This window comes from Sminthopsis crassicaudata, chromosome X (genome assembly GCF_048593235.1).
Source record: "Sminthopsis crassicaudata isolate SCR6 chromosome X, ASM4859323v1, whole genome shotgun sequence".
NCBI lineage: Eukaryota > Metazoa > Chordata > Mammalia > Dasyuromorphia > Dasyuridae > Sminthopsis > Sminthopsis crassicaudata.
In genome coordinates, this window is record NC_133623.1 from 51,166,257 (window position 1) to 51,179,154 (window position 12,898).

The following is a 12,898-nucleotide window of genomic DNA, read 5'->3' on the forward strand; positions in this document are numbered from 1 at the left end:
ACTCCAAACCCAGGCCATCACCTGTCCTGCTTCTTTCTCTCCCTAGAGACTCCACCCTTTCTTCTGTCCCCCCTGCCTCGGTCGTAAAAGTTAAGGCTTTCCGGAGAGTCGCCCTTGATCCCTCCCTAGGCGATGACTGCGGCCCCCTACACCTCTTTTAGCCCTTTCTCTGTCTCAGGTAGGATGTGGGATTAGGGTCATCTGTGGAGAGTAGACTGGGAGCTGCTGGGGGAGGCTCTGTGTCTTAGCGAAGCTCTCTCTCCTCCCTCACAGAGCGGCCTCTGTACCCAGGGATGCTCAATCAAGCTTTGCTGCTTCATTATTTTATTTTATTCTTTTTGCTGAGGCAATTGGGGTTAAGTGGCTTGCTCAGGGTCACCCAGCTAGGCAGGGTTACGTTTCTGAGGCCAAATTTGAACTCAGGTCCTCCTGATTTCAGGGCTGGTGCTCTAATCACTGCACCACCTAGCTGCCCATGCTTTATTATTTTTAAGATCACAGGCCCGGACAGCTGCAGCCTTCCAAAGAAAAACAACAGGGCTATTTGCACCTCTCTGGCTCCCGGGTCTCTTGTGGTGGATGTCAAGGATGTCGTTGGGGATCCAGCCTGACAACATGCTTCTGGCTCGAACTTCTATCTTGGGATCTAGTCATGGCTGAAATCTTAGAGTTTGTTCCTGGAATCCTGGCACCCAACACCCTCTGGGCCTTTGTGCCAAGGTGCCATGACCATTTTTGAACCATTGGAGGGAGAGGAGGGCGGGAGGAATAGGGGGAATAGGGCCTACTTGCCTGGTGCCATCCTGAGCGCTGCAGTTGACGTTTGCCCCATGCTCCAGCAAGACGTTGAGGATGTCCGTTTTGCCTCGGGCGCAGGCCTCATGGAGGGCGGTGTAGCCCGCATTGTCCCGGTGGTTCACATCCTCGCCTTCTTTCTTCAGACAATATGTGACTACATCCTGTGGGGGACAAGAGTGGGCGGCACGGTCAGGTGAGCCAGGAGGGGGAGTGTCTCATCTCCCTAGGGAAAGAGACACTAGCCTTATGTGTCTCTGGAACTGGTCCCCATTCCCTCAACTACCACTGGGCCTGTCGTACCATGTGGCATCAACATGGAAAGAGAGAGTGCAGTGGAGCCACGTTGAGTCCTAACTGCCACACAGAAGGGGTGGCATTTTATCCGGGTAAGAGGAGCTCTTGAAGCTTCAAGAGCAAGGGAGTTACTGTGACCAGCCCTGTTTTTCCCCAGCCACTCTAGAATAAAAATCTAACAGGTCACGATGCTCTAATGATTTCAGGTTGACAGAGCGCTTTCCACCCCCAATTCTGGAAGGGAGCAGAAGGGTTACTATTCCCCTCTCGACATTTAAGAAAGCCGAGAAGAGAGAGGGGCAGCAAAAGGCCTAAGGTCATCCAGATAGGAAGCGTCTAAGCTGGGGCCGGACCCGTGCAGCACTCTCTCTGTCACCCCGGTACCCCTGCCGTTGCCCATCCCACTCGCCAGTGAGAACAGATGAGACACAGGCACCCGGTTGTTTTTTCTCAACACCAGGGCTGAGGCCCATTGAGTCATCCCCACTCCCACCAGCCCCTCCTCGTGCCCAAGGGCATTCCCTGGGTGAGAGGTGCCCTCTGAGGCTCGGAGAGGAGCAAAGGTAAGTGGGAGTGGGGAGAGGGGGCCAGGGGTTCAGGGAGGGAGAGGATGGATGAAAGCATGACTTTGACCTCTCTGTGGGAGGAGGGCCTTCTCCTCAGCCACAGCCAAGTTTGGAGGTAGACCCGATCACAACCGCCCGGACTACCTTTGGAACAAAGGGAACAATCCAAGGCTCGCTGCAAAGCCGGCTGGCACTGCTGCCGGAGCTCTCGGGCCACCCATTTTCCCAGCTGGCATTGCAGGTAGGGAGCAGCAGCACTCCAGGCCTGCCCCTTTGGAGATGAATTGTTCTGAATACAATCCAAGAGGATCATTTACCCATTAATGATTAACTTGGCTGGGCCCCTCGAACAATAGGCCCAAAGGCCCTCCCGGGCCAGAGGTAGCCCAGGCTGGGCCTACCCGGGAGCTGGGAGCCGGGGAAAGCCCCTGGAACCAATGGCATGCTCCCAGACCCACCAGCTGCTGCCCTTGGGGAGGGGGAGAGAGACTCCCGAGTTCCCCACCCAGCAAGCCTCCCTGGACCTGCCTGAAGACCAGCGATAGGAAGCGCCCACCCTGATAAGCGGGTGTCTGGCCCATTCAGAGGCTCACCTCCTCCACTAAGATCACCCAGATAGCCGGTACCCCCTCTACCCAAAGGCCCCCAGTGCTCTCCAACCCCTCAGAACATCCAAGAACCTGGCTTTTCTACCTCACATAACCTCTGCTGCACCTAACTGTGCCTCGCCTTCCCGGCCAGAGCCAACAGGGCCATGGGAGAAGGTCTGAGTGGCAGGTATGGATTCCAAGCCTACTCTGCACTAGACCTGTGGGTGCTGGGGATGCTGAGTCAAAAGCAAGACAGTCCTTACCCTCAAGAAGCATCTGATCCATCGGAGGGCACAACAACCACAATCCGCTACACGTGACAGTATTTTTAGTTAGCATTTACACACACTTCAGATCAATTCCATGATCTCGTTTGAGCCTTGCTAGGGGCTATTATTATCCCCATTCTAAAGATGAGCAAACTGAGGCTGACAGGTAAATGGACTTCTCAGGGTCACCTGGCCAATGTCTAAGGCTGGATTCACCCCCATCTTTCTGACTTCAAATCTAATACTCACTGACCACCTAACCACCCTCATCAAGATAGGGAAGCCATCAGCCAGGCATTTCTATCTCAGCCCTAGCACAGCCATCAGCTGAGAAATGGCCCACCACGCCAGGGAAGAGTGATGTCAGGGGATGTCGCCACATCCCCTGCTGGCTCCCCCACTTCGTGAGGGGTCCCTGAAGGCCCGGACCCTCTGCTCTTCTCTCCCTACAATTCTTCTGGGTGAGTCCATCTGCTTCCCTGGGCTCCATTGGCACTCCTGGCCGCATCGAGCCGTCCACCCGGGCCCAGCGGAGCTCCTGAACGTTCCCGTCTCCGCCTAGGCCGCCTAGCCTGTTCTCCTCGAGAGCTGCCCCCCGCCAAGTCGCTACTTCTTTCTGCTGAGGGAACCGGCAACTTTCCAGTCACAAACGTTTGAAATCCGAGTCCCGTCCACGATGATTCCCTGTCTCTCATCACCTCCTACTGAGTGAAACCAACTGCCCCGAAGGCCCTACCCGACCTGGTGCCAGTTGTCAGGCTTGTCTTAAAGCACTGCCACGTCACCTCATTCTCCAGCCCCTCCCCATCTCTGTGCGTCAGCTTGCATGGGCCCCCAAATGGACTTTCTGGAGCCTGTCTGCTTTTGTTATAGTCTTCCCTTCTTTGAAGGGATGCTACCTCCTCCCAGAAGCCTCTTAGTGCTTCCCTCTCTGCTCTACCTCTGGAATCCCTTTTGCTTGTACTTGCGTCTCCCTCGAATCAGAAATGCCCACGTCCAGGCCCTGCGTGGCCCCGAGCAGATCACTAGTACCTGGAGAACAGGGGCCGCATGGTACCTACTGAGTGCCAGGCCCTGTGCTTAGTGATGGGGACAGAGCACATGGTGAGTACTCCCCAAACGTCTGTGAGCGATAGTAATCTTGTCAGGAAAGATGGGGGAGGGGGTGGGCGGGGAGGAGAGAGACTCTTCAGGCCCAGCTTTGTTACCTTGTAGCCCAGTCTCGCAGCCCGCTGCAAGAGGGTCTCTCCAGCATTCTTGTTCACAATAAGTCGCCGCGCTTCGGGGGGGATAGGGCAGGCAGAAGGGGACTCGGGACGATTCTCCAAGCTTGAGTGGGCCTTCGAGGGCCATAACTCTGCGAGCTTTAGTGAGAGCGGGGACCCCGGAGTCACAACTCTCACATGTTGCCAGGGCCCTTTCTTCTGGAAATTAAAGAGAAAAAGCTGGAGCGAATCGCTCGGCCGAAGGCCCCAACCCTCTAGCTCGGTCGCCTCCCTAGGCTGGGGTTGGGCCACTTACCCTTGGCCTAATGGGCAAGCACCTTCCCCTCTCAGGGCCTCAGTCCCCCTTCCTTGGTAACGTGAGGGAGTAGGCCTTCCAGAAACAACATTCTATTCCCGGGCTCCTCCCAGCTCAGAAATTTGACATTCTAGGGCTGTCAGATGCTCTGGCTAAGTCAAATTGTCACTGGATAAACCCCCACTTTCCCAGAGGCCACTGGGGTTTCAGTCAGCTCTGCTGCTCAATGGCTGGGTAACCCCGGGTGTTACCTCTGAACTGATGGGAGCCTGAGTGGTCGCCTAGTCTCACCTTCTCATTTTCTAAGGACCAAAGAGTTGGGAAGGGAGCTCAGAGACCATCTAGCCTAACTAGTCATTTTTCAGGAGAAGAAACTGAGGTCTGGGGGCAAATGACCTGCCTAAGGTCACAAAGAAGGCCAATGATCTAAACTAGTCATTTTTTCAGGGGAAGAAACCAAGGTCTGAGGGTGAATGACCCGCCTAAGATCAAAGAAGACCAATGATCTAAAGCTGGGACCTCAGCTCTTAATTTTGCAAAGGAGGAAACTGAGGCTCTGGGAGGAAAAAGGACTTGGGCCCAATCACCTGGATAATGAGTGTCATCTGTCCTTTTCCAGCCAGGAAGGTAAGAGCTGGTAACAGCTTAGAGGGTGGAAGTGAGCCCTTGTTTGGGGGGGTGGGGGGCTATACCTCTAAGGACAATGAAAGGGCATGAGGGGGCCGGGTCGGCAAGCAGGACGGGACAGGCCCAGCCAGGACTCTGGGCCAATTTCAGGAGGATGGGGGGGGGGGGAGAGATGCAGACAGAGAGAGCCAAAGCCTGAGCCTGAGGGAGGGGACAGAGGGAGCCCTGGTGAGGGGGCACGAGCTGTGGAGCAGCAGGACAACAGAGCAGCAGGCTTGGAGGATGCTGAAGTAAAGGGAAGCAGGCTGTGACCCAAGATGAGGGAGGAGCCTGAGAAATATGAAGCTTGGGCCTGCTTTAGCACTATAAGGGGACCATTATTCATCCCATTTTACAGCTAATAATAGTAAGAGCTACTATTTCTACAATGCTTACTATATGGCAAAGCTAGGCGCTTTACAATGATTAGCTCATCTGATTCCGCCCAAGGTGCTGTTCCGACCTCATTTTATGGGTGAGCCAACGAAGGCAGACAGAGGTTAAATGACTTGCTCAGGATCACACAGCTAGTGAGCATCTGTGGCTTAGTCTCTCTGACTAGGGCCTAGGCACTTACCCATAGGCCACCTCTCTGAGAGGGAAGGCAGATGAGCCAGGACGCACACCCTACTCCCTATCCCCTTACCTACCACTCATTACTATAGCTATGCTCACAGAGTCACAGGGTGGCACATTTACAACTAGAAATAACCTCAGACATAATCCAAGCCAACTCCTTTACTTTGCAGATAAAGAACCGAGGCCCACAGAGGGAATGGGACAACAGGATCTACACCTTCTAGTCCAAACCCCCTCCTTTGTTATTTTTTTTTTTATTTTTTATTTTTTGCTGAGGCAATTGGAGTTAAGTGACTTGCCCAGAGTCACACAGCTAGAAAGTGTCTAAAACCAGATTTGAACTCAGGTCCTACTGACTTCAGGGCTGGTGCTCTATCCACTTTGCCACCTAGCTGCCCCCAAACCCCCTCCTTTGACAGAGAAGGAAACTGAGGCCCAAAAAGAAGGGACTTGCCCAAGGTTACACAGTGATTCAACAGCAGAGTCCAGTTTAGAATCCGGAGCTTTTTCTGGGACCCCGGCTTGGTAAAGCGTGCCCAAGATCAGCCTTCTCCCCCGGCCCTGCCAAAGCTAGCTTTCTTTCTCCTTGCCCACCGAGCTTACCTTGACCTCCTCGGGAGGAGTGACCAGATGCTTGGTCTTACACTTTCGCTTCCCCGATGGCTTTTCCTGGTTGCTCACAGGGGGGGACTTGGCCACACGGTTTTCCAGAAAGCCATTGGGAAAAACCGGGACGTTTGCGGTCCCACGGGAAGGTGGCAAGTGCTTGGTCTTCAGGTGGATCTCAGGAGCTTGGGGTGATTCCTTCTGCTTCCGAGACTTGGAATCTGGAGGGGAGAGGAAAAAAGAAAAGACATGAGGGGGCTCCCCCTCCTCTGACTCCTCTTCGGGTGGAAGAACATCTGCCTGCTCTGGGATGCCCGCTAAGGCTGAGAGAAGGGATTGGATCTTGAGGCACATCTCAAGAATAGCCACACCAACCTCCAGGTTTTTGCCCAGGCTGTGCCTCATGCCTAAAATGCCCTCCCTCTCCTTTTCTGCAGGTGGAATCCTTGCTTGGCCTTCCTCAAACCTCCCCGTCCCACAATATTTTGCTCTGCAAGTCCCATGAGGGTAGGGACCTGGATTTTTTCATACTTCAGATCTCCCTGGCATCTCACATGGTGCTATGAACACAGAAGGCGCATAATAAATGTTCAATGTGGGTGTGAATGTGGGGCCCAGGTGGCGATCCTGGCTCAGACACTTCCCCTGAGTCTCAGTTCTTACTTGTTTGAAATGGGGGCATTAAATAACACTTGTGCTGTGAAGAAAGGGCCCCATACTATTCAAGTACTAGAGAGACAGGAGTTGGTGGTGGCTGAATGATGGAGTAGAGAGGGATGCCAGGGGATGGCTTCAGTCCTGGCCACCAGAGGGCAGCCCACAAGGCCAGACCTGCTACGAGGTCGGGGAAGTCAGCAGCCAGGCCCATCGGGCAGAGGCCAGTCCGTCAGTGGTACCCCATTCTGGCTCTGTGGCCCAAATTGGGGTACAGCACCCCTGGCTTGGAATGTGCCTGTATGGGATTCGGCAACTTTGGGTACAAAATGGAGGATGGTCTGTGACATCGATGTTTGCCAAGTATTCAGGACGTGGTTTCCGGTGCCAAGAGACTAACCACAGATGGGGGTTCAAGTTATTCTGCTCCCACCAGCCCCGGTCCCTACTATCCCAGGAGGAAAACATGGCCACCTGCCCAGACCTCCTCCCTGTTCCCGAACATTCCCAAACACATCGAATCAAATCTCCATAGCTCTGTGAGGTTATTATTACAGCACCTCACGCATGTTACATCATTTGATCCTCATGGTAACCCCGGGAGGTGGGTTCTAGGGTCATCTCCATTATACAGCTGAGGCCCAGGGAGGTTAGGTGATTTGCCAAGGTTATACTAGTACTTAGGCCACCTAATTTCCTTTTTCTTTTAAATTTATTTTAATTTTTCTTTTTAGTTTCCTTTATGGGATTTATCATTCTTTTTATAGCTTTTTTATTTTTCCCAATACAAACAAAGATAGCTTTCAACATCCACCTCTGCAAAACCTTGTGTTCCAGATTTTTCTCCCTCCCTGCTCCCCCTCCCCTAGACAGCAAGTCATCCAATGTGGGTTAAGCATCTTCCTGCCCTCTTTCCTAAGATTTCTCTACCCATTCTGGGTCTGGGTAACACTGGAACGCTCTCCATCCACTGAGCTTATCCTGCCTTCTCTTGCCTCCATGCAGACAAGCAAACAGTTGCCTGAGCCTGGAACGCCCTCGGTCTCCCGCTCTCCCTGATGAGATCTTTGTCGCCCCCCCCCCCCCGCCCCAGGCCTAAATTCAAGTATTAGCTCCATGCCAATCTGACAAACATTTCCCGTGGGTCAACTAGAGGCACATGGAGACCAAAGGAAGCTGGTCCTGCCCTCAGGGAGCTCACCTTCTACTGAGAGTGTTTTGTCCTTCCTCACAGTTTCCAAGAGCTCTAGGTTAGCCTGTGTCCTCTGCCCCATCCCATGTCCCACGTGTTATACTTCTCTGGTCATATCCCTCCAGAGGCACATACGCTTCAATCTCAGGCCCGGGGCTTTGGGGAATTTAGATACTTGATAAATGTTAGCAGAAAGGAGAATGGGGAGCTCCTTAGCCCCACTGCACTAGTATAGCAAGCATTTCACAGTACTCTTCCCCACAATCATCCTGGGAGATACCGCAAGCATCATCAGTCCCATTTTACAGAGTGGGGAAGCGTGAGGTGCCAAGTGTGAGAGCCAGGATTCCAACCTAGGTTTCTCTGGTCTCCAAGTCTAGCATCTAAGGGCTCTCAGGATTCTGGGAGGCTCCCGGGGAAGTCTGACAAGCAGCTCCGATGCCCACGTCCAAGTCCCACCACCCGCCTTCTCGGATCCCCTGAACATAGTCGACAAAGACGTTTCCGTATGCCGGTCAGAGACTATGGCTCTGCCTGCTCTAAGCTGAGCAAAGCCTTCTCTGTTCAGAACAACAAGTAAAGGCCCATTATCGGGTGCCTGGTGACATCACGGGGCCGGACACACTGTGGGCCCAATCAGCGTCCTCGTGTGCAGAGGGACATACCATACTTTGTTATCCTTGTGGCAGAGCAGTGCCTGGTACAACACGAGCACTTAATATGTGCTTCTGCATTGAGGGACTGAGCTCTATCTCCCTAAAGTTGCTTTTCTGTTGGCATCCACAACCCTTAACGTGACACCTGGCACACAGTAGGCACTCCACAAAAGCTTCTAACATAAATAAACGAACTATAATATCACCTATTCTGGTTCATTCTGCAGATGAGGAAACTGAGGCAAACAGGCAGAAGTGACCTCCCCAGGTTCACAAGGCTGATAAGTGAGGTTCAATTTGAATTCAGGGAGAGGAAGGTTCTAGAGTCCAGGCCCAGCTCTCTATTCACTGCGACGTCACCTAGCTGCCCGTTTATATTATTGATGTCTCCCAACTTCGACCATCTTCCCTCTCAGGGATTGCACCCTAACCACCTTTCCGGCTCCCCTCTTTGGGGAATCTGGACTTGACCCCACATGGCGTCCTGCCGACCCCTGACAACCAAGGCTTCCCTAGAGTCCCTCTTCCCCAAGAGGACTATTGCCCACATCCTGTTAATCGCCCCCAATCACAGGCCCCAGAGTCCTTTTGGAGGGGGTGGAGAATTTAACCATATTCCTACCGCCCCCTCCCAAAGTGTACCAGACAGAGCTGGCTCAGCCACAGGTGACGGATGTCTCCACCAAGTTCCTGACCAAGAATGTTGTGTACTTTCTTGGTGCCTCCACCACGCTCACCCTCTGACCACACCGGACTTGAACCCCAAGTACGTTATTTGAACTCCTTCTGATCTCCAGGAAGATGGGTAGGCTATGTACACACACCGAACCCATCTTCCACCCACAAGTCAAAGCCTCCTAGTGTTGGCTAAACCTCAACTCCCTCCACCATGATCAGATAAGGCAGGCGAAGCTCAGCCTCTGACCTCTGGACCCACAGGAAGTAGGAGACTCGAATCCATCAAATATCCATCCCTAGCTGAGCAATGACTACTGTGACAGCCCGGGACAGCTCTTGACACCGCCCCTGGAGCAGATCAAAGACCACAGGCAAAAGACATTTGAAATTCCCACCTGGCTCCAAATAGCCAATCTCAAAATCAAAAGGCATCATGGGCCAACGACAAGGGAACATGGGTTGCCCAGAGTCAGAGGGTCCAGAGCTCACTTCCCTGTTCTTTCTCTCCTCTCTCCCCGCCATATGTGTTCCATGAGTTCAAGCTACTAGATGGAAGGGGCTAATGAACAGCTGGAGATGAGTATATCACGAAAGACATTTGCTACAGGGCAGAGGGCACAAAGTGGGGTAGGGGGGGCTGTCCTGGCATAAAGCACTCAGGAGGCTTCAGATTTACGGAGCTGGAAACTATCTTCCAGTCACATAGCCCAAGCCCTGCTTTTGAAAGGTGAGGCGGGATCCCAGAAGGGGCAGAATTTGCCCAAAGCCTCGCTGTTGTGGAGCGGCAGAGGCGAGAGCTGGATCCAGCCGGGCCTTTGGATGTTGGATGCAATGTGATATAGCATGGAGGATACTGGACTAGGAGTCAGGAATCACGTTAGAATCCTGCCTCGGATACTGGGTTTCATGATCCTGAGCAATCAGCACTGTGGGTCTTGGTTTCCTCATCTGTAAAATGAGAGGGCCGGACTCGATGGCCTCTGTGGTCCCTAGACCTAAGATCCCATGTGTGACCATGCTAAATCACTCTGCCTCAGTTTCCTTGTTTGTAAAATGAGAGGGCCAGACTCGATGACCTCTGTGTGATCCCATGTGTGTCGACACTAAATCACTCTGCCTCAGTTTCTTCATGTGTAAAATGGAGTGGGGGCAGGGAGGGAGAAAGGAGGTAGACTGAATGACCTCTTAGGTCCCTTCCAGCTCTAAAACCTTTGGTCCGTCCGACCACATCCGAGGAGTCCTCACCAGCTTTCTGTTGGTCTGCAAAGCCAGTGATCATTCCCCCACCTGTGACCTGGGGAGGCCCGTGTGATGGGGTCTGGGTCCCCTGGGGGAAAGCCCTCTCTACTCATCCCTTCTGCCACCCAAGGCCTCTAGCCTTGGGCCTCTTTGCAAAGCTCACTTTTCCTCCGCCCTGCCCTTCTGGCTTTTAATTGAAGTCAAAGCTTTGAGGACTTGACTTGCAATCCAAGTATATTTCTGCTTGAAAAGCACCTCAATTTCCCTCCCAGACTCCCAATCAGAAAGCAAAGATGGAAGACTCAAATTTCAAAAGGAGCCCTGAAGGAGGCATTCTCTCCAGCTCACCTAAGTGTTTGTTTAACAGATTAACTCCCTGGGAAAGCCAGGGAAGGAGGGTGGGAAGGGAGGAGGGGGGAGCCGGGGCATTAGAAAGCCCAGACACCTAATGAACCATCTGCTAATGAAGTTAGCTTTCTGAAATCATTCCGCACCTCGTACACGAAGCTGAGACGGCAGGGTTTTTTTGTTGTTTTTTTTTTTTTGCAGGGGCACATCTTGCCTGGAAGGGGTGGAGAAGAGGCCCAGCTCTGGGTTCATCCATGCTGGAGGTCTCTCACGGCTCCGGCCCTCCTTTCTTAGTCTGCGGGGAGGGGGGGCTAGCCTTCAGGTAGATCTGCCTGCTCTGTTTCTCCCAGGTTTGTTTTCTCCCACGCTGCCCCCTCCCTCCAGGAGCCGTACCCAAAAGGTGCCCACCATTGTTCGGGGGGTGGGGTGGGCCGAGGTCATTAGAGGAATGGCCTCCAACTTTGGAGCCAGAGGACATGGTTTTAAAATATGAATGTAACTGCCTCTCTGGTCTGAGTTTCCTCTCCTGTCAAAAGAAGGGGCTGGACTCGATGATTTTGAGGTCCCTTCTAGCTCAAGATCCCTGATTTTGAGGGACGACAGTTGTCATCAAGCCATCAGAGGGAAAGGTCACGGACTCCCAAAACTTCAAAGGATCCTAACATTTGGGGGATCAGGAGGCAGAGGGAGGCAGTTAATCCAATCACCTCAGTCTACAGACAATGGAACTGAGCCTCACAGAGAAGAAAGAGACTTGCTCAAGATCACACGGTAGTATGGTAGAGCTGGCTAGAGCCAGGTGGCCCCAAGACTTACAGAACTGCCGAGGTGCTTTGTGCCTCCAAGAATATTTGGGGAGACGGCACAAGACAACAGCCAAAGACTCGGATTCGGGGTAAGAGGATGTGGCTCCAAATTCTGGCTCTGGGACTTAATACTCTGGGCAAGTCACTTCCCCTCTGAGTGCCCCAGTTCTCTCACTGATAAAAGGGGGGAGGGGCCGGACAGATACAGAATGGTTGACCTCTGAGCTCCCCATCGGTTCTGCATCTAGGTTCCCGTCTGGTGAGCAGCAAAGGCTACTGTTCACAGAAAGTCCTCCCTAGGCAGCTAATAATGGCTGGCAAGCGGCTAATAACATCAGGGTGCGGCTCCTCCCCCAAGCTGCTCATACCTGTTCGGGCCTTGCGCCGCTGGTGGCTCGGAGATTTGTGCAACTGCTCTTCCCGCTCTGTCAGGTATTCCCCGGTGTGATACTTGCGGTTTTTCTGTCTTCTTCTTTTTTTCCTCTTCACGTGGCCTTCGTCTTCATCCTCATCTTCATCTTCCTCCTCATCCTCCGTGTCCCACGGCTGCTTCGGGGACTCCACCTTCCAGGGCAGCTCCCGGGACCTGCGCTGGTGCCGGCTGGCCCGATCTTCCAGGGAGCGGTCCCCCCGTGAGCGACGGCTCACGTGTTGGGAGGAGCGGTGGGCCTTTCTCTTGCGGTGTTTGCTGCCCAGCCCCACTTCTTCTTGGTGCTCTTCCAACATGGGGAACTCTTCTGGGCGGCCCAGCTCACACTCGGCTGTGGCGGTGAAGGTGCTGCAAGCGGTCCCTGTGGATAGAACAACCCAGAGTAAGGGTCCCTCCCCGAAGCAGCAGTATTAGGGAGCCTTCTTGGGGGCAGAAGGCTCCCTCGAGCCGTGGCTTTGACACTCAACTTGGAAAGGGCCTTCCCCCACTGCAGCTTTTCTGGGTTTTTCAATGGAAAACCCAAGCCTTTCTTTCTTTTCCCCTCTCAAACATCCTGATCACAGCCTTCTGCCTCCGGTAATGGGGACCACAGCACTGGTTTTCTTTCTTGCACTTTGGATGAGAGTACCACTCGGTCATGGGATTCAAGCCCTTACCTAGAAAAGAATGGCTACCCTGACCCTCAGGATTTTTCTCAACATCTCAAAGGGCGAGCATGGGGCTGCTACTGCCTTTCCTGGCATTCCTAGTACCTGCCACTGACTGATGCCTACTGATTGGCTGAAGGATGCTCTGGCAAACCTTAAAGAAATCAGAGCCACCTCAGTGCTTGCCCTTATTGAGGGTAATAATAATGAAGAGGCAGGTGATCCTGGCCTTGGGATTGGACAGGAGTAGGAAGAGCTATGAAGGATCAGCATTTATAAATGTGGGCAAACTCGGGGACTTCTGCCTTGCCCAGGTCTGAAGGCCTTGGGTACTCTCTGCGCTCATGTGTCCCAGAGTG

At 53.2% G+C, this 12,898-nt stretch overlaps 1 protein-coding gene across 6 annotated transcripts in view; it reads right to left on the minus strand.

Annotated features, from left to right (window-relative positions):
* BCORL1 (BCL6 corepressor like 1) overlaps window positions 1-12,898 on the minus strand; it is a 66,357-nt gene that overhangs the window by 14,240 nt on the left and 39,219 nt on the right. For 5 of the 6 annotated variants that reach the window (XM_074278518.1, XM_074278521.1, XM_074278522.1 and 2 more), the window contains 4 exons: window positions 11,831-12,253; window positions 5,887-6,110; window positions 3,726-3,941; window positions 793-959 (listed from right to left, as the gene is read on the minus strand). In XM_074278518.1, coding sequence (XP_074134619.1) covers window positions 793-959; window positions 3,726-3,941; window positions 5,887-6,110; window positions 11,831-12,253 — 1,030 coding nt within the window. The remainder of the gene's footprint in view (window positions 1-792; window positions 960-3,725; window positions 3,942-5,886; window positions 6,111-11,830; window positions 12,254-12,898) is intronic. The other variant, XM_074278520.1, reaches the window with a different exon arrangement.